This window comes from Monodon monoceros, unplaced genomic scaffold (assembly GCF_005190385.1).
Source record: "Monodon monoceros isolate NGI ecotype Baffin Bay Population unplaced genomic scaffold, NGI_Narwhal_1 Super_Scaffold_7, whole genome shotgun sequence".
In the NCBI taxonomy this organism is placed as follows: domain Eukaryota; kingdom Metazoa; phylum Chordata; class Mammalia; order Artiodactyla; family Monodontidae; genus Monodon; species Monodon monoceros.
The window spans coordinates 32,349,881-32,374,661 of NW_021703784.1; the positions used below are offsets into that span (position 1 = coordinate 32,349,881).

Below are 24,781 nucleotides of genomic sequence, written 5' to 3' on the forward strand. Positions count from 1 at the left end.
GTTTTTTTTGTGGTTTATTTTTTTGAGAATAAATTGCATCTAGTATATAATATCTTAACTATAAAAAGGAATAGTTTAATGGATTATTTATGGATCAAGCCTATGGAACAAATCCATTTTTCTCCATATCTATCACATTTAATCATTTTCACAATCTGGAAAATTTCTAGGTGAGGACGTTTTCTTAATTCATCCATCTTAAACTGGACTTGATATAAAACATGGAATATACAATCCCTGCATTTTAAACCTCAGGCATTAACTCCTAGTTTCCAGCTTCAAATTTACATACCATGTATATTTCTAGTGATCTCTTTTGATTTTACAAGCAAAGTAACTTGGCCAGGACAAAAAGTAAAAATAAATTTACTTTCCTTTTGATATTGCAATTAATTGTGGAAGTTCTCTCTTGCCCTGATTAGCAGGAAATCCTCTACTGCCAATTTTCCAAGAATCGCAAGAGGCAAACTTAGTCTTAATACAGCAAGCTTACCTCAAATTACCTCAGGGAAAGAGAAAAAATTAGTGTGTTGACATGTCCCTAATTTTGTTAATTTTTTTGTGACAGCCACACACCATTATGTTTAAGAAGATGGGGCTCTTAAGAGTGGTGCCACTCTTGGTCTGGCAGTAGTTTTTTGGGGATGTAGTAGGAATCAAAGTCTTCTCCCTCTGAGTACCATACTAGCCACTCCATATTTGTGTGAACCTCCCTCCAGATGGTACAGCTCTTTCATTGCATGCAGATCCTTGCCTAAGGCTGCAGTAGTGCTCCTCCAACTCATGCTTAGAAAAGGGGGCTCCAAGCTTGTGTCCTTTGGGTTCCATCTCTTTAGTAAATATTCACAGCTACTGTTCCTAATCATATTCCTGTACCATTATGCCTGTGTCAATAGGAGCTTTCATGGTTAATCACCTGCCCTGTGAAAACCAGACCTTCCCAGGAGAATCCAGGCTCTATGTTAAGCCTCAATCATCAATCTGAAGTCCCCTTTCCCTCACAGGGCACTTTGTCTCATTCCTGCCAGTAGGTCTCTAACTGGGGATTAGCCCATACATCAGAAGTTCTAATAAGGTTTAGTTACAAAAGAACAGGCTTTGAGGTCTCACTCCATTTGTCATCAGCAGAGTCCTTTCTTAGGAACTAGATTTTCCTTCTCAGGGACATAAGGAGGTGAGACCATTTCAAGGAAATAAAAGAAAAAAATCCTCTGTCGACATGTACCTACTTGTCATTATTTATACAACTAAGATGGACCATGTTAATGATTACCCCCTCCACAACAATGTATTCCAGGTGACTGGTGCTGTCTTCATTGAGACAGAACTGGCAGGTAACTTTTAAAGATCAGTTTCTTCTGTTAAAATATTTAAAAATTCCACCTTACTAGGTGGGATTCTTCCAATAACAATAAGAAAGACAGTAGCTATTTTTCAATGAGCACTTCTTATATGCTAAGCATTTTACACAAATTATCTTACTTAATCCTTAAAATAATCTGTATAATATGTTATCATTATTTTTGCATTTTTTTGAAACTCAAGTTAAGCAACTAGCTCAAAGTTACACAACTGGGATTTGAACTCAAGTCTGTCTGACTCAGAAGCCGGTTCTCTTTTCCCATTCCACCACAAAACATGGGAAGGCCATGATAGGAAAAACACACAGCTGATAGTACACACTTGTGAGTAATTGCATAAAATACCTCAAGTTGGGTCAAAAATTAATTTATTCATCCACTCTAGAAATGTTAGGGATAAAGAGATGAGTAAGACAGAGGCCTTGCTTTCAATCATATATAAACAGCTTGGGGAGACAGTCACATGGAAAGAGGTGAGCAATGACAGAAGTAGAAGTGGCAAATGCGAGCAACAAGGAGGGTCATCCCACCTGGGAGCCCTATGCCGAGGCTCATGTATTCTCCATGTGGTATGGTATTTCTTTTCTCACCTGAAAGGTGCCTGAAGCCAAATGGCTCTTCTAGGCAGTCATATGCTTTTATCTAGCTCTTTCTTGCGTCTATTTGCCTCTCCAGTTTGGGAGATTGCTTGCTAGAGTTCTAATGACATTAGATTTTTTCTCGGATGGTCCATCACCATTTCTGGCCAGACTGCTACCCTTAATCATTGAAGGGTATCTTTGCCTTAGAATACAAGTTGTGAGGATGAGGGGAAGGATGTGGAAAGAAGAGGACTAAGAGAAGGATACAGAAGATGGCACATCTGCCCTCCCCCCAAAGATCAAATTCAATACCCACGCGGATTAGGACAGATTTGAGTGTGAGTGTTTAATTGTGAGGATGTCTATGATCCATACCAATCATAGTCTGTAAGAATTGCTACAGTTTGTGCCTTAAGATATTCTTAATGGGAATTATCTAACTTAAAAATATATTCCATTTATAACTTTTTCAATTTTTAGCTTCAGAATTTTAGCACTTTATATACAAAGTGCTGTGTTACCATCTCTGATAGTTGAACAGCCACCTAAATGATGCTTTTCAGTCAAATATTATCATTGAAATTTAAAAATAAAATCTGCTATAAATAATATTCCACTAATGAATCAGTATGAGTTTAAGACAATAATAAATAGAATCTGATGTTATGGAAAAAGAATTTGAAATTCAGCCAATTCAATATATTTACCACATATTTTAAAATCAGAGACAAAGCTGTTTTTCAAAAACAAACTGCCTAAACATTTTTATATTTGCAGATCTCTTGCTGGCACATAGCACGATGATCATATGTGAAATGTTGTATCTATTTTGGAGCTTGCTGTCTCTCTCCATGGTCTCTTTCCTATCCCCTGTGCTGACGCTAGCATTTTTTCTTCTTGTGTTTCTTTGCTAATGGAAAGTCTTTATACTCAAACTATGTGGTCCAGTCTTTTCCATCTGCCAGGACAGTTTGTCTTTGGGAAGAGAATGTCAAGACTCTCTAAGTTCTGCTTGTCCTGACACTGTTTCATGAGCCATTTTTACCCTGTATTCAAATTGTTGTTGTCTTTCCTACCCATTCCCTTCTTGTGCCTTGTGTAGCTGAAACTGATTTTGATTGCCTTGGATTCCCCACTGCAGGAAGGCTCTTTCTAAGATACAGGTAGAAAAATGATTGAGAAAAAAATAGGTATGTTAATAGGTCTTTATACACCTTTTAAATTACACATCCTCACATTAGCAATTTTTTAGATGAGAGTCTATCCAAAGAGTGAAAAAACACTGACCTTGTAGCCCATGACTTCAGACTCGTTGGCTAATGGTCTGACAGGTTCCCAGTCCAGAGAAAGTTGAGAGCCTTGCTGCTCCCACCTGAGGTTGTTAGGTGCTTGACTGGGGGCTACAAAATAAAAAGCAAAAGTGAGTGGATGAAGAGTCTTAAATACATTTATTCACTTAAATCCTTGTATTTCAGTCTTTTCTTGTGTTCAGTCTTTTCTTGTGAGTACATCAGTCTTTTCTAGTTGACTGGCACCATAGGCTTCTTTCCAGCTAGAGTCAGAGAAGGAAGGTTTTGCTCCAGGAGTGTCATTTTAATAGCTACTCTGCTGAGTTTTTGAACCTGAATCCTTTTATCTCCCTTCTGTGTCAAAATCGCTTAGCCTTGTTTCACAGGAAGATAACCCTTATCTACTATGAATACAAAATTTTCTGAGCTAGTTTTGGAATTCAGATCTAAGCATGAAGCAAGACTATAAATCAAAACTCCTCTTCAACTCTGCTTTTTATGTACCTCACATGGCTTTCAGAAATGTTAAAAGATGTTTCCCTTTTGTCTGAAACAAACAAAAAGCCCAGGTCACTTACGGGATTTCTTTGTGGTTGCACTCACTTCACTGCTAGGTGGCCCATATCCAGCTCCATTATAAGCTCTCACTGTGAAGTGATATAATGTATTTCCTTCTAATCCTGTCAGGATGACAGATGACTCATTCCCCCTAGTTTTGATGGTTTCTGCTGCATCTTCTTGTTCCATGTCTTTCCTATAGCCAATCTGTCAACATGAAAGATTAATTTTAAAGTTTCTCCTGTGCTTATGATTGTTGATTTTTTTCCCCCTTTGGATGTTTCTCAAACCCATCCCTGGGAAATCACTCCTGTATCATCCAATTAACAGGTTCTACTAATGAGGCTAAAATCACTATCTTGGCCACTGCATGATTTGCAGCTGTGTAAACTGCAGCAACTTAGCAAAGCAATGAAAGGTGCTACCTTGTAACCTGGTAGTATGAAGAATCATTCAAAGAAATTGAAGAAGTTCTTTTCTCATAGGTCATCAGAACCAGTTCCCATTCAAAGCCATGGGGCTTTTAATGAATTATTTGAGAAAGAGGCATGAGAAATATTTCCTCCTGGGCCCCACACAAAGGTGAATCACACAGCTGGATGGATTTAACAGAGGAGAGGCGACAGAACACTCATGATAATTTGGAATGGTTTAAATGCAGAGAAATGGCTTTGCTAGGATATGGGAGGGCGGCAGAAGGGAACAGCTCTTTGTCAAAGCACAGTTTTTGCATTGAGGTGATCTTCCCTGGTTATGAGCTCTTGGTGGCTGGTCTCATACAGATCTTGATCCCTTTATGAGATTCAATAATTATCTCTGTGTACCTAAAGCTTAACCTTATTCGGACACTGGAATTTAACCATGCATAAAGGCACAAGAGAGTAGTTTTTTTACCCCTACTTATTTACTGCGGTAAAAATAATGGAAGAGTGATTCTTCTTTCTCCAATTAATTACTGTGGTGAAAGAAGTGGACTGCTGCATACATTTCATCATCCTTCAAGTGCTTTTTCTACTCTGCAGGCTAGAAAACCAAACATCACATTTTCCAGATTCTGTCTTACCTAAGGTTGATGCTACAAAATTTGGGCAGTGAGGAGTTTGTTTGGAACTTGAGATATTCTGGAGCATGCCTAGGACTACCAGTACCTTGGGGCCATAGGAAGTCACTGTAGGCTCCTACCTCTCAGGAAAAACATTTGAGTCACTGTACCATATTAAAATGCATCTACCAGCCTAGATGATGGCTAAAGACAAAGGGTGTAAGAAATGGGTAGAGGGGGAAGAAAGTTACAAATTATAACTGCAGCCTTATGAAATGAAGACTGTAAGAGCCATATTTTCTTCCTTATACTGTTTTATATCTAAATATTAAATAACCTGGGTCCCTTCCTTTCTTGTGATAGAGTGTTGTGGGTAGGTAAATTTCTAATGTAGTTCATTACAGGAGATGGACAGACTGACTAATGGAAATTTCCTTGGCTTTCCCTTTTAGGGAGATGGTGGGTACATTTTCATTTGTTTAAGAGATATTTGCACAATGGAGCATTGTCATTGCCAGTTGTTGCTTTTGGGGAGTTGTTGAATGGGGAGAAGGATGTGTATGGATGTTGAGTAACCAAAGGGATATGGTACTTTAGCTTTCAGCATCCATTTCACCCTCATTCTAGTGTCTTCCTGGACTTAAGAGATGCAAAGATAAAAATCATACTTTCAAGACTCCCTTGCAGTTAGGGCTCTGAATATGTTTTAGGCTTAACCAGTCAGATGCCATGTCTGGTATTTGAAAGTAAAAATGAGATGGAGAGTGAATTTCTACAAATTCTGTTTCTTTTGCCTATGAGTTTAGTAATGGAGACATTATTTTTCCTTTCCCCTCCACCGCCTGACTGTAGCAGCAAAAATGAATGGCTTATTGTCTAACCATTAGCTTTATGGGAGTCAAGGAGCCTGGCACAAGACATCCATCTTATTGGTGCAAATTATAGCAAACATGGCAGGATTCTGGAACAGGCAGTAATAGCAGAGGCTTCCAGATCACAGAGGCTTCCTGAATGTGGTGCCATTTTGTTCATGGTGGCTTCCAAACCATGGCAGTGGAGTGTGGGACTAGGGCTGGAGAATTCCTGTTTTTAGAAGACATCAGTGTCTTCCTGGTGTCTTAGTCTTATTGACTAGCTTTAACAGTTACTTTTGAAAGATCACCCTGGAGTCTGGTAATTTAACTCAATAATTCTGTAAACCATTTAATACTTATAATAAAACACTTCTTACTTAAACTAGTTAGAGTAATTTAGTTCTTTGCAATTAAACACTGCCTGACACACCTACACAGATCTTGAATATGAATATATATATATATATGGTTAATAAGATAATCATAATCAAATTTCTATTTCTCATCCCTGTCTCTTCATAGATTTGACCTGGCATACAGCTGAGTGACTGAACTTCAGAAATTTGTTTGATTAAGCTGAAATGCTCTAACACTGCCTTCTGTACTATGTTTGCCCCATTAGTCCCAGTTCCAAGAACTAACTTATCTTGCTTGGTCTCGAGCATACTTTTAACTGAAGAAATCTAAGTTATTTTCAAACTACAAAATTTGATGAGATGTTGTTGGATGAACAAATGTGTATCTTTCTCCTTCCCAGTGACATATCTGATTTCTAGGTCTCTGCTTCAATTTAGGCAATAATCTAGCCAATTTTCTTTAATTGGCTAGATTATTTTAAGTTAGTTAAATATATATATTTGAGGGAGTTGAATGTGATTAAATTCAGCAAATTATAGATTTTGATACAAACACAGATTTCAATACAAATTCTGGACTTCTAAATATTGAATTTTTTTTAACATCTTTATTGGAGAATAATTGCTTTACAATGGTGTGTTAGTTTCTGCTGTATAACAAAATGTCAGCTATACGTATACATATATCCCCATATCCTCTCCCTTTTGTATCTCCCTCCCACCCTCCCTATCCCACTCCTCTAGGTGGTCACAAAGCACCAAGCTGATCTCCCTGTGCTATGCAGCTGCTTCCCACTAGCTATCTATTTTACATTTGGTAGTGTATATATGTCCATGCTACTCTCTCACTTCGTCCCCGCTTACCCTTCCCCCTCCCCGTGTCCTCAAGTCCAGTCTCTATGTCTGCGTCTTTATTCCTGTCCTGCCCCTAGGTTCTTCAGAACCATTTTTTTTTTTTTTTTAGATTCCATATATATGTGTTAGTATACGGGGTGTGTTTTTCTCTTTCTGACTTACTTCACTCTGTATGACAGTCTCTATGTCCATCCACCTCACTACAAATAACTCATTTTTTTTCTTTTTATGGCTAATATTCCATTGTATATATGTGCCACATCTTCTTTATCCGTTCATCTGTCGATGGACACTTAGGTTAAATATTGAATGTTTAATTTTCTGATGAATCACCACAAAATTAAACATCCCAAGTAAAAGATAAAATGTTTGGAAGTAACTGATTGTGAGAAAACACAAATACTAGCTGCATCAGGTAAAACCTGTGATAAATCTAAAAAATCCACACATTATTTCTTTTTCTGGCATATTGAAAAAAAGAGCTGGAGAAGTTATGACCTTCACAGTGAAATAATAATTTTATTTAGTACATTTTTTTTTGATGGAGGATAGGGTAAATCAGAAAAACAGAAAAATATTTGGAGTTTAGCATCGTGCTTATTTAGTGATTCTTAACTTGGAATTGAGATAATATAGCATTCATAAGTCACACTGTACCTCTGAAAGTTGAAAGTTCCTCTTCATTCAATTTATTTCTTCATGATTCAATTCTATCCTGATGATAGATTTTATCAAGCTATAAACTTTGAACTCTGTATGAGATCATTTGAAATAAGGTTAAAAACATTTAAAAAGATATAAATATCTGAAACTGGAAGAATAGGTAACCTGCTATTTTATCGCCCTCACACAATTGGGGATTTTTTTGTGTTTATCCCTTCCTGTATTTTTATTACATATAGTTAATATAATTATGTAACTACTTTTCTTCTCTAACATTATAGTCACATATAAATATTTTCCCATTTTTTATATCAATACTAAAAGTCTATCATATGTCTTGTGTACCAAATATCATTTAACCACTTTTCTATTGTGGAACATTTGGGTAGCTTCCAACTTTTGCTCTCTTAATTAAAATGTTGCCATGAATATGTTCATGTACATTTTTTCCCACATATTGGAATAATTCCCCAGAATAGAATTCCAGACAGGTGATTATGGGGTCTAAGATTATTGAAATTTTTATGATTTTGCTACAAAAATGCCACACTGGTTTTCAAATAGTTTGCACTAATTTTCACTTCCAACAAAAGTGTATGAATCTGAGAGATACGCCAAAATGTTGCAAGCTCTAGGCACATCATGGTTTTGGAGTCAGAAGGCCTAAATTTTAATCTTATTTTTGATATCTATAAGCTTCATATAATGGGACAAGTTACTTAACCACTGAATCTCTATAACCTTGTTTATAAAAACCTCAGTTTTATGAATAGTTTTAGACAGCTCCCTTATTGTCACCCAACTACTTGAACTATTTTGTTTCTTGATGGCTTAACATTTCTGATTTTTGTAATTTGTGTTTACTTTTTTGCTATCCTTCATATTGTTTTGTTTTTTAACTTTGTTCCTCCAAATTATGTAATATTAATAGTGGCAGGCAGGAAGCATGAATTCTGAGTCAGCTGATAACTTTAAGATTGTAGATTTGAACCTAAATCTAGATGGTTTTTCTTAGTAGATAACCTATTTTTTTCCAAAGTTGATTCTCCATAATGATGATTTTAACTAAGCAGATAACATATTCAATCATCTGATGTGATGATTCTAAGATATCCATGTCATACACAGTCTGGTTCCCTTACATGAATTTACAGGATCTAAAATCCATGAATGCTGCTATATGGAGTCAGTGGTTGCTGGATGAGCTATGAACTTTCCCCTACTTCCCAGTCTTCATTCAGTCATATATATAATCACTGAAGAATTCTTACTAGTATTTTATATTCTCCTGTCTGATTTTTGTTACTTGTTAGATTTTAAAAAGACAATTCTTAGCTCCTGTATTCACTTGTTTTTATAATTTAAATTGCACTCAATGATCACTGCTCATTCAATAGTATACTCCCTGAATTTAATACAGACAGCTCTACTTTCTGCTGTTATTTAATGTTGCAAAACAAAAATGTGATTTTTGCACCATTGAAAGTAATTTATTCTCTAGACTAATAAGGCTAGAGTTTTTATTTTTTTAAGTTTTTCTTTTTTTAATTTATTTATTTTGGCTGTGTTGGGTATTTGTTGCTATGTGTGGGCTTTCTCTAGTTGTGGTGAACAGGGGCTATTCTTCGTTGCGATGCATGGGTTTCTCATTGTGGTGGCTTCTCTTTGTTGTAGAGCACGGGGTCTAGGTGTGTGGGCTTCAGTAGTGTGGTGTGCAGGCTCAGTGGTTGTGGCTCTTGGGCTCTAGAGCGCAGGCTCAGTAGTTGTGGTGCACAGGCTTAGTTGCTCTGTGGCATATGGGATCTCTCCGGACCAGGGCTCGAACCTATGTCCCCTGCATTGGCAGGTGGATTCCTAACCACTATGCCACCAGGGAAGCCAAAGTTTAGAGTTTTAAAAAATAATCAAAATGCATATTGAAATGTAAATATTTTACCATACTTTGAGAACTTCAAAACTATTAATTTAATTACTTTTTCAAAAAATTGTTTTGAATATGTATTATTTACCATGCACTGTGCCTGTAGGCAACTGGGGTAATGGTGAGCCCAAAAAGACACTGCATAAGACTCATCAGGAAAAAAAGGGAGAAGACTCAAATCAACAGAATTAGAAATGAAAAAGGAGAAGTAACAACTGTCACTGCAGAAATACAAAGGATCATGAGAGACTACTACAAGCAACTATATGCCAATAAAATGGACAACCTGGAAGAAATGGACAAATTCTTAGAAAAGTACAAACTTCCAAGACTGAAGCAGGAAGAAGTAGAAAATATGAACAGGACAATCACAAGCACTGAAATTGAAACTGTGATTAAAAACCTTCCAACAAACAAAAGTGTAGGGGCAGATGGCTTCACGGGTGAATTCTAAAAATCATTTAGAGAAGAGCTAACACCTTTCGTTCTCAAACTCTTCCAAAATATAGCAGAGGGAGGAACACTCCCAAATTCATTCTACAAGGCCACAATCAGCCTGATACCAAAACCAGACAAAGATGTCACAAAAAAAGAAAATTACAGGACAATGTCACTGATGAACATAGATGCAAAAATCCTCAACAAAATACTAGCAAACAGAATCCAACAGCACATTCAAAAGATCATGCACCACGATCAAGTGGGGTTTATCCCAGAAATGCAAGGATTCTTCAATATAAGCAAATCAATCAATGTGATGCACCATATTAACAAATTGAAGGATAAAAACCACATGATAATCTCAATAGAAGCAGAGAAAGCTTTTGACAAAATTCAAGACCCACTTATGATAAAACCTCTCCAGAAAGTGGGTATAGAGGGGACGTACCTCAACATAATAAAAGCCATATATGACAAACACACAGCTAATATCATTCTCAATCAATCACCTCAAAAGATGAAAGCATTTCCTCTAAGATCAGGAACAAGACAAGGGTGCCCACTCTCATCACTATTATTCAACCTAGTTTTGGAAGTTTTAGCCATGGCAATCAGAGAAGAGAAAGAAAAAGAAAAAAGGAATACAAATTGGAAAAGAAGAAGTAAAACTGTCACTCTTTGCAGATGACATGATACTATACATAGAAAATCCTAAAGATGCCACCAGAAAACTACTAGAGCTAATCAATGAATTTGGTAAAGTAGCAGGATACAAAATTAATGCACAGAAAACTCTTGCATTCCTATACATCAATAATGAAAAATCAGAAAGAGAAATTAAAGAAACACTCCCATTTTCCTTTACAACAAAAAGAGCAAAATACCTAGGAATAAACCTACCTAAGGAAGCAAAAGACCTGTATGCAGAAAACTATAAGACACTGATGAAAGAAATTAAAGATGATACAAACAGACGGAGAGATATACCATGTTCTTGGATTGGAAGAATCAACATTGTGAAAATGACTCTACTACCCAAAGCAATCAGTGGATTCAATACAATCCCTATCAAACTACCAATGACATTTTTCACAGAGCTAGAAAAAGAAATTGTAGAATTTGTGTGGAACCAAAAAAAACCTGAATAGCCAGAGCAATCTTGAGAAACAGAAATGGAGCTTGAGGAATCAGGCTCCTTGACTTCAGAATATACTACAAAGCTACAGTAACCAAGTGAGTATGGTACTGGCACAAAAACAGAAATATTGATCAATGGAATAAGATAGAAAGTCCAGAGATAAACTCACACACATATGGTCACCTTATCTTTGATAAAGGAGGCAAGAATATATAATGGAGAAAAGACAGCCTCTTCATTAAGTGGTGCTGGGAAAATTGGATAGCTACATGTAAAAGAAAGAAATTAAACACTTCCTGACACCATACACAAAAATAAAATCAAAATGGATTAAAAACCTAAATGTAAGGCTAGACACTATAAAACTCTTAGTGGAAAACATAGGTAGAACATTCTATGACATAAATCACAGCAAGATCATTTTTGACCCACCTCCTAGAATAATGGAAATAAAAACAAAAATAAACAAATGGGACCTAATGAAACTTAAAAGCTTTTGCACAGTAAAGGAAACCATAAACAAGACAAAAAGACAACCTTCAGAGTGTGAGAAAATATTTGCAAATGAAGCAACTGACAGAAGATTAATCTTCAAAATATACAAGCATTCATGCAGCTCAATATCAAAATAACAAATAACCCAATCTATAAATGGGTGGAAGACCTAAACAGACATTTCTCCAAAGAAGATATACAGATTGTCAACAAACACATGAAAAGTTGCTGAACATCACTAATTATTAGAGAAATGCAAATCAAAACCACTACAAGGCATCACCTCACACCAGTCAGAATGACCATCATCAAAAAATATAGAAACAATAAATGCTGGAGAGGGTGTGGAGAAAAGGGAACCCTCCTGTACTGTTAGTGGGAATGTAAATTGATACAGCCACTATGGTGAGCAGTATGGAGGTTCCTTAAAAAACTAAAAATAGAACAACCATATGACCCAACAATCCCACTACTGGGCATATACCCTGCGGAAACCATAATTCAAAAAGAGATATGTACCCCAATATTCACTGAAGCACTATTTACAATAGCCAGGACATGGAAGTAACCTAAGTGTCCATTGCCAGATGAATGGATAAAGAAGATGTGGCACATATATACAATGGAATATTACTCGGCCATAAAAAGAAATGAAATTGAGTTATTTGTAGTGAGGTTGATGGACCTAGAGCCTGTCATACAGAGTGAAGTAAGTCAGAAAGAGAAAAACAAATACCATATGCTAAAACATATATATGGAATCTAAAAACAAAAAATCGTTCTGATGAACCTAGGGACAGGACAGGAATAAAGATGCAGACATAGAGAATGGACTTGAGGACACAAGAGGGCAAGGGGAAGCTGGGACAAAGTGAGAGAGTAGCATTGACATATATACATTACCAAATGTAAAATGGTTGGCTAGTGGGAAGCTGCTGCATAGCACAGGGAGATCAGCTTGATGCTTTTTGACAACCTAGAGGGGTGGGAGGAAGGCTCCAGAGGGAGGGGATATGGGTATATATATATATACATATAGCTGATTCAGTTTGTTGTACAACAGAAACTAACACAACATTGTAAAGCAATTGTACTCCAATAAAGATTTTTTTAAAAAATTAAATAAAAACAATTTAAAAAAATGTAAAAAACCCCACAAAGGTTACAGTTACATTAGAATAAAAATATTAAATAGGGATAAATCTAAGGAAAGATTTGCAAGGTCAGTATAGACAAAGATCAAAGAAGGTTTAAAAAAAGAGGGATATAATAATCATGGATTAGATTTAATATTGCAAGTGGATAATTCTACCAAAATTTTCCTCTGTACTCAGCTCTATTCAAAACAGACCCAAACTGCAAACAGACCTAATATCCATCAATGGAAGAATGATAAATAAATTGTGGCATACTCACAAATGAAATTTAGGAGAAAACGCATAAAAATATGGATGAATATTACCGATATAATGTTGAGTGAAAAATACAAGACATAAAAAGCTCCATATGATTCCCAAAACTAGTAAAGCCAATCAGAAGTCAGGATACTTGGTTTTTGGTTTTGTTTTTGGTGGGGGTGTGGGGTTCAGAATAAGGATAATGACTATAAGAGACACAAGGTGATTCTCTAGTTCTTAGAAATGTTTTGTTTCCTGACCTGGATTGTGGTTACACAGGTATGTTCACTTCGTGATAATTCACTGAGCTGTACATTTATGATTTGTGCACTTTTCTATATGTAGGTTAAAAAAAGTCTTGCCCTTTGAAAATAAAGTCTCAGTCGTTTTGTAATTAGCAAATAGTCAATTAGTAATTGGCATTTTTATAATGCTAAGCATGTCTTTTGCAAAACTTCATTTTTGTGTGTGTTCAAACACCTTATAATATTTCTATATTTCTTAGTATAGTAAGCAAGACCATGTCTGTATCTAACTCTTCAACACTCATTGAATTAGGACCTCTATGCCACAAGTATGTTGTCAGGTACTTAAGATAAAAACCCAACCCTCAAAAGGAAGATTTTGTTGCAATTTGGTATTTCTCATATGAGTCATTCTAAGAGAATGTCAACAAAAATATTCCAAGTATTTGTAAAATTAAATGGGTTGATGTCTACATTTGTTATTTTATTTTTTGCGTGGATGCTTTCTGTGTACAAATGTGTATTATGTAACAGAGAGTGAGATTGTGGATGGACATGATGAGCTCAGGATGGCTGCGTTTAGGAGTAAAGAAAAAAACCCTGTTTAGAGGTCGCACAGTAAATTACCATTTGTGTCAAAGAGTGAAAAAAATAAGAAGTACTTCTGAATATGATAAAAGATATCATCCATACATACCCTTTTGGTTCTTCATGTGGGTAAAACAATATATTCAGGCAAATATTTTAATATTCTTGAAAATAAAATGGTTTATAAAAGTTTTAGTAGAAGAAAATATGAAATGTGGTTTGGGTTAGGGAATTTTCTCCATGAAGCAATGTATTTAGAAGTAAATGAAACAGAAACGTAGTATACACTGAGTTATTCATTACTTTCTAAAAGAATTCTACAGGTTCCCTTTCAATAGGACAGGGGAAGGAACAAGTTAAACAACTGTTACATCTTCAAGTTACTTCTATAATTTCCTTTTGATCTGCTGATTTTTTAAAATCATAAATAGTTTTAGTTAGCCTCCCAGTCTCTGAAAATAACCTGAGAAGGAAATCTAATGATAGAGACATGAAAGCTATTTGATTTTTCCAGAGTCCGCAGAATTTCAGAAAAGGGAGTGTAGAAATATTTTCTTCTCACTGTTTAGTTTTTTATATTCTTATTTTTATATAGTCATAACAAAAAGCCAAAGGAGAATCTGTACAACGGCTGCTACCCACCATATGGAAAATAAAACAGCCTTTGTTTTAGCCTTTTGGTAACTGGTTTCATTTCAGCTTCTTTTCCCCCTTTAATTTATGTCTGAAATTCCATTTTACACACACACACACACACACACTCACCCTTGCACCCTCTGCTATACCAATTAAATGCAATCTGCCTAGTATGAGTTATTGTCAAACAGCAGTGAAGACCATTTTTTTTTTTTTGTCTCCTGCTTTGATGATTAGAGTCAGCTCATAAAATAAAAACAACAATCTCATCCCTTTTCCCCTTAAGAAATCCCCACTACAACTTACTTTATAGAGCAAAACACAATTAGTGTCTTTTCAGTGCAATCAGTAAGTGGAAATGGCTTTAGTGACATGTCTAAAATGAATTTCTGAGTTACATACCCTCTGGAAGTTCTAAAATAAATACATGCAAGTCTTGAATATAGCCTGGGAAAAGGAGTCGCTAGGGGTGTGTGTGTCTTTTAGTGAGAATTGTAAAATGGGACAAGTTGTTTTGTCTTTTGTTCTTCTTCATAATAAGCATGAAAAAGTTAAGAATTAGGACTAGGACACTGTGCACTTTTCACTCTGCTATAAAAATACATTGTCGCTTATTATTGAAATGAACCCAGCCATTAAAAAATATACTTAATAATACTCTTCCAAAAAGGTCACAATGAATACAAGCACCATTAACTTGATAATCATGAGGAATTTTGTTTCACAGGCAGAATATACAATATAATATTTAAAAATATGTCTAAAAATTTCCTTTTTATTTTATTCAATAAAATTTCTATCGATTGATTTATTGTTTTATTTAGGAAAATTGAGGACATTTAGGGACAGAAGCATATGCTCAACCAAACAGAAACCTATGCCCATGGAGGGCATTGGCATGGGTTTATGCTACTAGTGTTTCTTCAGAGGATCAGGATGCTAAGGAATCCCAGGGTAATTATGGACATAAGAATTGTATTGTTCCAATCTCTTCCTCTCTGCCTTTTGCTTATTTAAATTTCCCACAAACATCTCTCAGTATTAAACTGTGATTTTTTTTAAGAGCAGGGACTAGATCTTAATAGTTTTTGCATTTCCACTGCCTAGAACAGTGCCTGATAATAAATGCTTGTTAAGTGAAGGAATAACGAATATTAATCATCCAACATTGCATTATAACCCAATTTCCTTTTTCATTCCTCCCAATTTGGGAAAATCAGAGAAAAGATGATGAAATTTGGCCCTATTTTTCTTTAGTCTTTTTTCTTGCTAGACTGACATCTGCTCTGATTTTGTATGCACATAAAAATCCCAGTGTTCTAGGAAAAGCTTTAGAGGCTCTGCTCGAAGATTCAGGAATTACCATTCAAGGACACTTAGTGCTGGTGGGTTCATAAATTCAAAACTGAAACTAATAATTTATTTGCATGGGCCAATGACAGGGATGGCAATCGAGATGGGGCAGTCATGATAATTCAAAAATCAGTCATTCAATAAATATAGCTCACTTCTGATTTTCAATCATGCTGCATGTCATAAGCTAGAAATTTCACATATCTTAATGTCAATGCTTTCTACATTTAGTCTCTGTAGCCATGAAATCTCAAGCTACTTCCATGTAAGTAAACAAAATTCTCAAATGGGTTGTTTTAAGAAAATGTCAACAAAATTGTTCAATTGTATTTGTAAAATACAATTAGATGGAGTGGTGTCTATATTTGTGATTTCATATTCTTTCTTATTTCCTCAGATGGTCATTTTTGTGAGGTAGTATAAGACTTGTATAATAAAAGGCAGCCTTGCAAACTTGTTGAAAAGACCACTCTTTTTCTTTTCATAGCAGAATTTGAATCTAGCCTAATTGTGACATTTAGAAATGTCCATGGGTGGACCCACTTTGAAATTAAAGGGGATAATATTTCTAAAATTTACTGAAGCCTCTTACCATAAAGTCATTTTATTTTCTGGTAGGCTAGGGGCTGTCATCATTCTGACCCTATCTTTATGCATAGCTATTTCTACCATATCAATTGCTTTGACCATTCTATTAGATAGAGCAATTAGTCATTTTAATAACAAAAACAGTTTGATTTGAATTAATTGGTTAATGTATTTGAAAGTGTAAGTTAGTTGCAGATGAACATAGTTTAAGTCAAAATGCTTGATTCATTATTTGGTAAACAAATTAGAGTGTAATGGAGGCTTCCTTGTAAAGGACAAAAATGGTAAATGTAGGTAGGTAATTGACAGATGGTATCAGGGAAAGCCTCCTACCGAGATCCTTACAGCTGCCCTATAGGTCTGGCTACATCAGGGAAAAGAATATCAAAACCAAGACATCAAACAAAAGGAGCTACAAGGCCTTACCAAAAAACAGAAAAACAAAAATGAAAGAAAGAAACTGAAATAAAGTCTCCCTTGCTAGACTGTGAACTTCATAAGGGCAAGGAATCTGTCTATTTTACTTATTGTTTTACCCCACGCACTGCACCAAGACTTAGCAGGCATTCAATAAATAGCACGTGGATAAGTAAGTGAATGAATAATAAATGATAACTGAAATTCAGACGAAACGCACAGAAAGTCAGATCAGGCACAAACGAGGTCCAAATCTGACAATCCAGGTCACTATTAGAATCAGGCTGTGAGTCACTTGAGGAGCATACAGGGGAAGGAGAGCACAGTGATGGGAGCTTAGATGGGGGATCAGGTGATGTTATAAGAGCCTTAAGGACTTTATTGCTCTTGATGATGTCCATCTTCCCTCTAAATGACCCTTGCTTGAGGGTAGCCTCCCAAGATTAGTGGAAGAGAAAACACAAAGATTTCAGAGTCAAGTGAACGACATAGGTTCAAGTTTGATTATTTATTAAGAAGAGTTCATTGAGGGGTTATCATTAGTTAATACTGTACTATGTATCCTAGAGATAAAGTTTGTCCATATCAAAATGGCAGTTGAGTATGTGTTTGACAGGAGCCATATCCTAGAAGGAATTAAAGGTGTGGTCATGACTTCAGAAATGATTTCTTTTTTCTCATTTACCTCCATTATTATGCCTGGTGTATCAAGGGAAGTTTCCCATATAAAAGTCTCATCTTTACTTCTTTTTTTTTTTTTTTTTGCAGTATGCGGGCTTCTCACTGGTGTGGCCTCTCCTGTTGTGGAGCACAGGCTCCAGATGCGCAGGCTCAGCGGCCATGGCTCACGGGCCCAGCCGCTCCGCAGCATGTGGGATCTTCCCGGACCGGGGCACGAACCCGTGTCCGCCTGCACCCAACCACTGCGTCACCAGGGAAGCCCTTGACTTCCTTTAACTGCTTTTATCTGAGGCTAAGATAGTTGTCTGCAGTGGTTAATTCAATTCTCTTATAGTCATTGACTGGTGTGAAAACATATTGAGAGGTTGAGTCTGACTCTTACCCATTTCTGATAACACTGGATAGTTATGATTCTAATGTATATCAAGACACCTTGATATCCTGACAAGAGACTTAAATGATTCCACAACAAACAAATGTGTTGCTGGTCTGGAGTTCTGAATTGAGGTTCTCTCTAAATTGCTGCCACTAGCCATTATTTAGATAGAAGTAATATTCTTAAGGGTATTTGATGTCTACAACCTGAAGTAACTAAACTGATAACACAAGGGATATGGATCACTTACTTAATTGTGAAAATTTCCTGAAGATCACCAGTAACTGCTAAACCCAATAGAAACTTTTCTGCTTTCATCTCGATCTCTTAGCAGGTGTAAACACAATTGACCATTTCCTTCTTTTTGATTAGCTCTTTTAGTTTCTTTGACACCTCACACACTTGATTTTCTCTCCATCAAGATGATCTCTCCTTGCCACTCTCCGTGCTGATTCCTTTCCTTCAGCTAAATTTCTACATGCTGATTGCACCAGGACACAGCTTATCTGCCCCTTCATTCCTCCTCTTATCCTCTCCTTTCCTCTACTCCCTTCTGGGAATTTGTCCTTAGGTGATTTAATGTAATAAAATGGCTTTAAATACCACCTTTATGATTGCCTCCTTTATGTCTTCAGCACTGATCTCTTAATTAGACTCCAAACTCACATATCCTATTGCTTATCTGACTTATCCTCTTAAATTTCCAATAGGCATCTCAAATTTAATTTAGCCAAAACAGACTTCTTTATTTCCCATTTTCAAATCTCTTCTTTGTCCAGGTTTTCCCTTTAAATTTTTAAAATATTATTATTATTATTTGGTAAATCATACCACTATTCATCCATTTGACCAAGGCCATGATGTAGGAATCATCATTTTCCTTCCCTCCACATCTGATCATTCAGAAAATCCTGCCAGGCCTGCCTCTAAAGTATGTCTACCTTTCTCCTACTCCACTGTTATGACCTTAGCCTAAGTTATCATCATTTCTTGCATGGATTATTGCAATGACCTCCTAACTTCTACTCTTGACCTTTCTCTCCTCACCCTTTCATTCTGCATGGAATAGCTGCCAGAATAATATTTAAAAAAATGTAAATTAGACATTGTCACTCTCCTCCTAAAATTGCCTCAATGGCTTTTCATTGTATTTGGAATAAAATACAAACTCTTCTCATAATCTATATATCCCTACATAATATTGTGTCTGCCCACCTAACTCTCTGACTACCTCAAATTTCACTCACATCACTGTTCACCAAGGTGTAGTTGCTCCACTTCCTTCTCTTCCTTAAATGAATCAGGTGTGTTCTACCTTTGCACTTCTACATGTATTGTTATCTAAGTTTATTTTTCTCATATTTATTTATTTATTTATTTTCTCCCATTACGATGCAGTATTCATAAGAGCAGGACCTTTTCTATCTTATTCACCCATTCAATTCAGGAAAAACAGGAGACTTGACCAAAAACACTGTCTCCACTATTTTCAGAATGGCACAGGACTGGTAGCGGTTATAGTAACTAACTACTTTAGACATTGCAGGTAAAGCTGCAATTATGGCTAGAAAAACGACTCACAGGATTGATATGATAAGTACATAAAACTTGAAACCAGTCTCATTGGCTTTTGTGACAAAAACAATACTTGTTTCATCGTCTTCATGCTCAGAATTCTACTATTAGTAAATACAACTAGGATTGTGGCCGGGATAGAATAGAGGAGGGAGATAGTGATGAGATAAAATATTAAGCTTTAGGGGTTACTACATTTTAGAAATATTTAGTTTGGGAGATCTTTTTACTGAAAAGAAAGATGAGGAGACAATGAGAACAGTAAATTCTGGGATGGGTAAGGTGAAGAGCAGAGGTAGAGCTTTTCTTAAAGGGATAGAGAGTAGAAAAAAGAGGGGGTGGGAGTGATGCTGGTAAGTTTTACTTATATCACATTTATTTATTTTTGAATTTTATTTTATTTTATATACAGCATGTTCTTATTAGTTATATATTTTATACACATCAGAGTATACATGTCAATCCCAATCTCCCAGTTCATTCCACCACCACCACCAACACTACCCACCCCGCTTTTGTCTCTTAGTGTCCATACATTTGTTCTCTATATCTGTGTCTCTATTTCTGCCTTGCAAACCGGTTCACCTGTACCATTTTCCTAGGTTCCACATATATGCATTAATATACGATATTTGTTTTTCTCTTTCTGACTTACTTCACTCTGTATGACAGTCTCTAGGTCCATTCACATCTCTACAAATGACCAAATTTCACATTTATTTTTTAAACCTACATGCAACTATACACTTATGAGACAGTATATCTTATAAAGAGTCTTTGCTGACTATATTTTACTTAAAATAACTGTTATGTCATATTTGGTCATTGAATTATATAAAGTTTTAATTATTTTCTGAAATGAAAAGCATACATTTGATTTTCCCATTAACAAGATATTGTTTTTTGTTTTTTTTTTTTTGGTAACAAGATGCCATCTTTTTAAAAATACAATTTATAATGCACTATAAAATACTATAAATGTTACTGTGCCCATGGAAGCTGTGTTGTTTCTTTGTGTAAAAATAGTTGTCAGAATTTGTGTTGATTTACTTTAAATAAAATTCAGTCAATGTAATGATTGCTCCAGAATTTGATTAAATGCTATTAACATATCCTCAAAGATATTCCAGTTTTGCTTGTGATAAGTTGTTGCTTTGAATAAAATAGATTTAGAGAAAACTTTGTGCTCTGACACTCTTGAATGCCATGCTTGAGTGATCTTGGTCTTGATCTCTAGTCAAACCTTGATCACCAGCATTTTATAAAACCCTTCTCACCATGGTCAGTAAGGTCTCTGCATGGCACACCCATTGGGCAATCTCAGGCCTCATCTTTCTGAAGCCTCAGGCCTCATCTTTCTGAATTTCTTAGCAACATTTGACTCAGCATTTGACACTCCATTTTAAAATTCTCTTGGCTTCTGAACTTCTTCAATGTCTTCTATAGTTTCTTTGGCCATATCTTCTTTCTTGAGTTCCAAATGATGAGGCACCATAGGGCTCAATTCTCAAACATCTTTATCAACATTTGGTGATCTCAGCCAGAACATGTATAAAAACCATTTATATACTGAAGATTCCTCAGAGTTATAGCTCTGTCTCTAACCTTTCTCTTAAAATAAGACTTACTTGATAGCTCTTTTTGTAAAAAAATAAAATAAAATAAAAGGCTTATAAAATTTAACACATTAAACCAGAATCTTTGATCTTTTGCTCTAAAATATGCTCTTCTCCATCAGTTCCTTATGTATGTGAATGATTTGTCATTCTCCCAGCTTCTTGGGTCAAAAAGCTCTGGAATTAACTTTGACATAGTCCACATCCAATTCATAATCAAATCCTACCACACTTCCACTCAAAATATATCTTAAAATGTCCACTTCTCATCAATTCCACCTCTACTGTTTTATTCGAAAGCAACTTCATTGTCTGCTAGGTTGGAAGGACCGCTTCTCCACTGCTCTACCTGAGGTCCTCTTCGAGTCTGTTCTTCACCCTCTAGACCAAGAGATGCTTTTAAAATATGAGTCAGAGCCTGATTGAACTCTCTGTTTGTAATCATTCACGGCTTTTCCTTATACTGAAGATAAAATCTAAACTCCCTTTCCTGGTTCACAAGACTGCGTATAACCTGGTTCTTGTCCCAGCGATTTTTCCTGCTACCACTCTTCCTGTTGTTCACTGTTATCTAGCCAAAATTGCTCCTGTTCTTTGAACAAGGCCAGCATGCTCTTAAGACAGGGCCTGTTCTCTCTGCCTCTCTCTCTCTCTCTCTCTCTCTCTCTTTCTCTTTCTTTCTCTCATTTGATCATGTCAAATGTCAGAACCTCAGAAAGGTTAATTCCTCAAACCTCTATAAACAGCAGACTCTCACTCTACCTTCTTGTGCAGTACTATTTTTCTGCACAACATTCATCATCAACTGAAATTATATCACACATTTATTTGTGAGCTTGTTTATTGTTTGCCTTCCCTATTACAACATAAGCTTCATGAGGACAGGGACTTTAATTTGCTCATTGTTTTATCCCTAGCATCTAGCTCAGTGTCTGCTAATTAGTAGGCCTCCAATAAATATTTGTTGAAAGAATGAATGAATGATGATTTATATATAGAAAGAGAACCATTGTTCACAAGCTTAAATCTTATGTGATCTCTGTAGGACCTCATAGAAAGCTGTTATTACAGGTGAATCACAGTGGGAATATGAATGTCATGCTATTAGGACAGGCAGAAAAATTGTTGAGGGTGACTGGCTGTGTGACAGGAGCACCACTTTGAGATGTAGAAGCCTGGATCCTCACTCTTCTGAACAGCAGAATACACTTTATGGCTTACTACAAGTATGCACACCAGATGTTCTGATTCAGAGGTTTAAGTGGACCTATACTCATGTAATTGCTTTAGGTTGAGTTCCATAGAAGCAGAGCTTGAGACAGGGATTTGAATGATGTGATTTACTGTGAGAGTGCTTGCAGGTGAATCTATAAGGAAGGGTGGAAAAGAGGATGGGAAGTAGAAGGAACTGAGCAGGAGTGTGGTCCCAGGTGATCTAGCCTTGGCCTGATGCACATGACTAAGGCTCTGGATCATAAATTGCACCATAAAGTTGTTTCCTCCTTGAAGCAAGGGACCAGTATCAGTCAGTATCAGCCAGTCATTGACCTTGGGTTGCTTGATTGTGGGGTTGGTACCTTTTCAGGTAAGGCATCACCCCTAAGTGGAGAGCAGTTCTCCAGAGGGGAAGCTGAAAACCATTCATAGCCAACACTCACAGCAGCTAGGGGATGGTGCCCTGGCCCAGTGAAGGGGAGCAGGGCAGGCCACCCCAATGTCTTCTACAGTGGGAGCAAAAGGGGCTGTTTGTGAAGCACAGATATTCATTTGTTCAACAAATATTTATTGTAGCTGTCCTGAGCCAAGTACTACCAGTCCTGGGATTCACTGGTGAACAGACATGGTCCCTGCAGCATGGCTAGGGAGAAAAAGAGATTTTAATAAAACAAGCATGCAATCCTGATATGATACATATTGAAGTATCACCAAATAATGAACTGAAGCAAGATTGTAGAAATAAATCCATGATATTGTATAGGTAATGGTTTCATATAAATGATATTTGCTGTAACTCTTAGAAATATTGTATAAACTGTTAATCACTGTAATCTTTAATGCTGGCTGTATATTAATCAAATAGTTCTCAGCCATTATTTGAAAACTCAAATATAATAAAGAAATGTGTTTTTAGCCTGGAAACCATGTTGGTATACAAGTCCTATATTCGGTCATTATTTAAAAATCAAGATGATTTTCTCTTAGTGGCAGTTGAAACAGAGGAAAAGTAAACATTAAAAAGTTTAAAGACAACTAAGATCCTCAGTTGGATGCTAATTCTTTTTTGTATTTTATAAATTACTCCCCTAATCCTATCCCTCACTGGCAAAGGCAAGAACAAGAGCTGTATGAGAGCTCTTGTTTTTGTGGAATACTCAAGTTCACAGACTGCCCACAATCCTTTAGTCCATGTGGAGGATAAAATTTTATTGATCAATGAATTGTTTTAAAATATTCACCACTATAAGGCTGGCATAACTATGTTTAAAAACAGTAAAATTTGAAGGACAAAAAGTCATTTGAGTGAATAGGTATAGATCACTAAGTTCCAAGCAAATCTGACAAGTTAGTATAGGAGGTAAGATCTGCCACGAACAATATAATAGGAAAACTTGTTTTATACATTAAATTATTAGAGAGAAATACACAAAAAGTATTTTTAACCACCAAAAAATTGGATGCCAGTAAATATCAACCTGTAGCTCCTGGTTTTTTATCTAAAGGTCTATTATTTTCTTTTTTTTTTTTTTAATATCTGCCCAGTGCTATGGAAACTACTACATTGAAAAATAAGCTAGCTAATGAGCAACATAATACATGTCAGTAGAATAGTATATTTCTCATTTCTTTTCCATAGAGTGAATTTCAAAGGAATGTAATTCTGTTGAAGTGTCACCAAACAATTTCTTCAAGAGAGTACAGTGCCGGCAGAAATAACAAGGCTTATTTTCAGTAATTCTGTTCATACCTCAAATCCCTGTGGTCTTCCTAGACTCTCTTTAATATGTTTCCATGCAACAAGAATCTCTGACACAGACACACTTGTAGCCTTGACATCTGTGGGAGCAGCAGTGGGTTCTGTATGAAGGAAAATGGAAATAATAAACCACGATGGTAACAAGTTATGCATACCAAAGCATTGCACCTGAATATTTCAGGTGTTACTTCCTTCTATCTGATTTTTGAAATGAAGTGCTGTGATGATTATGAAAAGCACAGCAAGAAAAAAAAGATGTTCTTTTTGGATTTCTACACTGTGTTCAAGTCTCATCAGTACCTTACCAATGACAAATAACAAATCTAGCAAGACAAGTAGAGATCTTTATCCTTGGATTAACAAGGACATTTCTGGAGAAGTTAAATTGTCTGACTTAAAATTGTCTGCCAGTCTAACATAATGATCAAAGGAATGGACTAGGAGTCAGGCTTGGATTTTTTTGTTGCTGTTGTTGTTGATTTTTGTCTTCCAAAAAATTACTTACCTTCAGACAAGTTGCTTTACCTCTTCCTGAGCTCCAGTTCCATCTTCTGTCATTTGGGCATATTGAGAGTACTTAGCTCATCAACTTTTAAGGTTAATTTTAATTGAAATAATACATATAAATTATTTAGCACAGTGCTTGGCACTTAAAACATTCATTCACAAAATATCACTTTTTATTTTATTTTTTTACCCTGTGAAGGCACAAACAGAATCTAAATTTCATTAGATTTCTTTTGTTGTTCCAACCACAAAGCTACATTCCGTGATTGTGTAA

General features: G+C 36.0%; 1 protein-coding gene across 1 annotated transcript in view; it reads right to left on the minus strand.

The window, feature by feature from the left end:
- CNTN5 (contactin 5) overlaps positions 1 to 24,781 on the minus strand; it is a 1,393,643-nt gene that overhangs the window by 12,235 nt on the left and 1,356,627 nt on the right. The window contains exons 20-22 of the mRNA XM_029208299.1: positions 23,992 to 24,101; positions 3,810 to 3,996; positions 3,230 to 3,342 (exon numbers count right to left, since the gene is read on the minus strand). Coding sequence (XP_029064132.1) covers positions 3,230 to 3,342; positions 3,810 to 3,996; positions 23,992 to 24,101 — 410 coding nt within the window. The remainder of the gene's footprint in view (positions 1 to 3,229; positions 3,343 to 3,809; positions 3,997 to 23,991; positions 24,102 to 24,781) is intronic.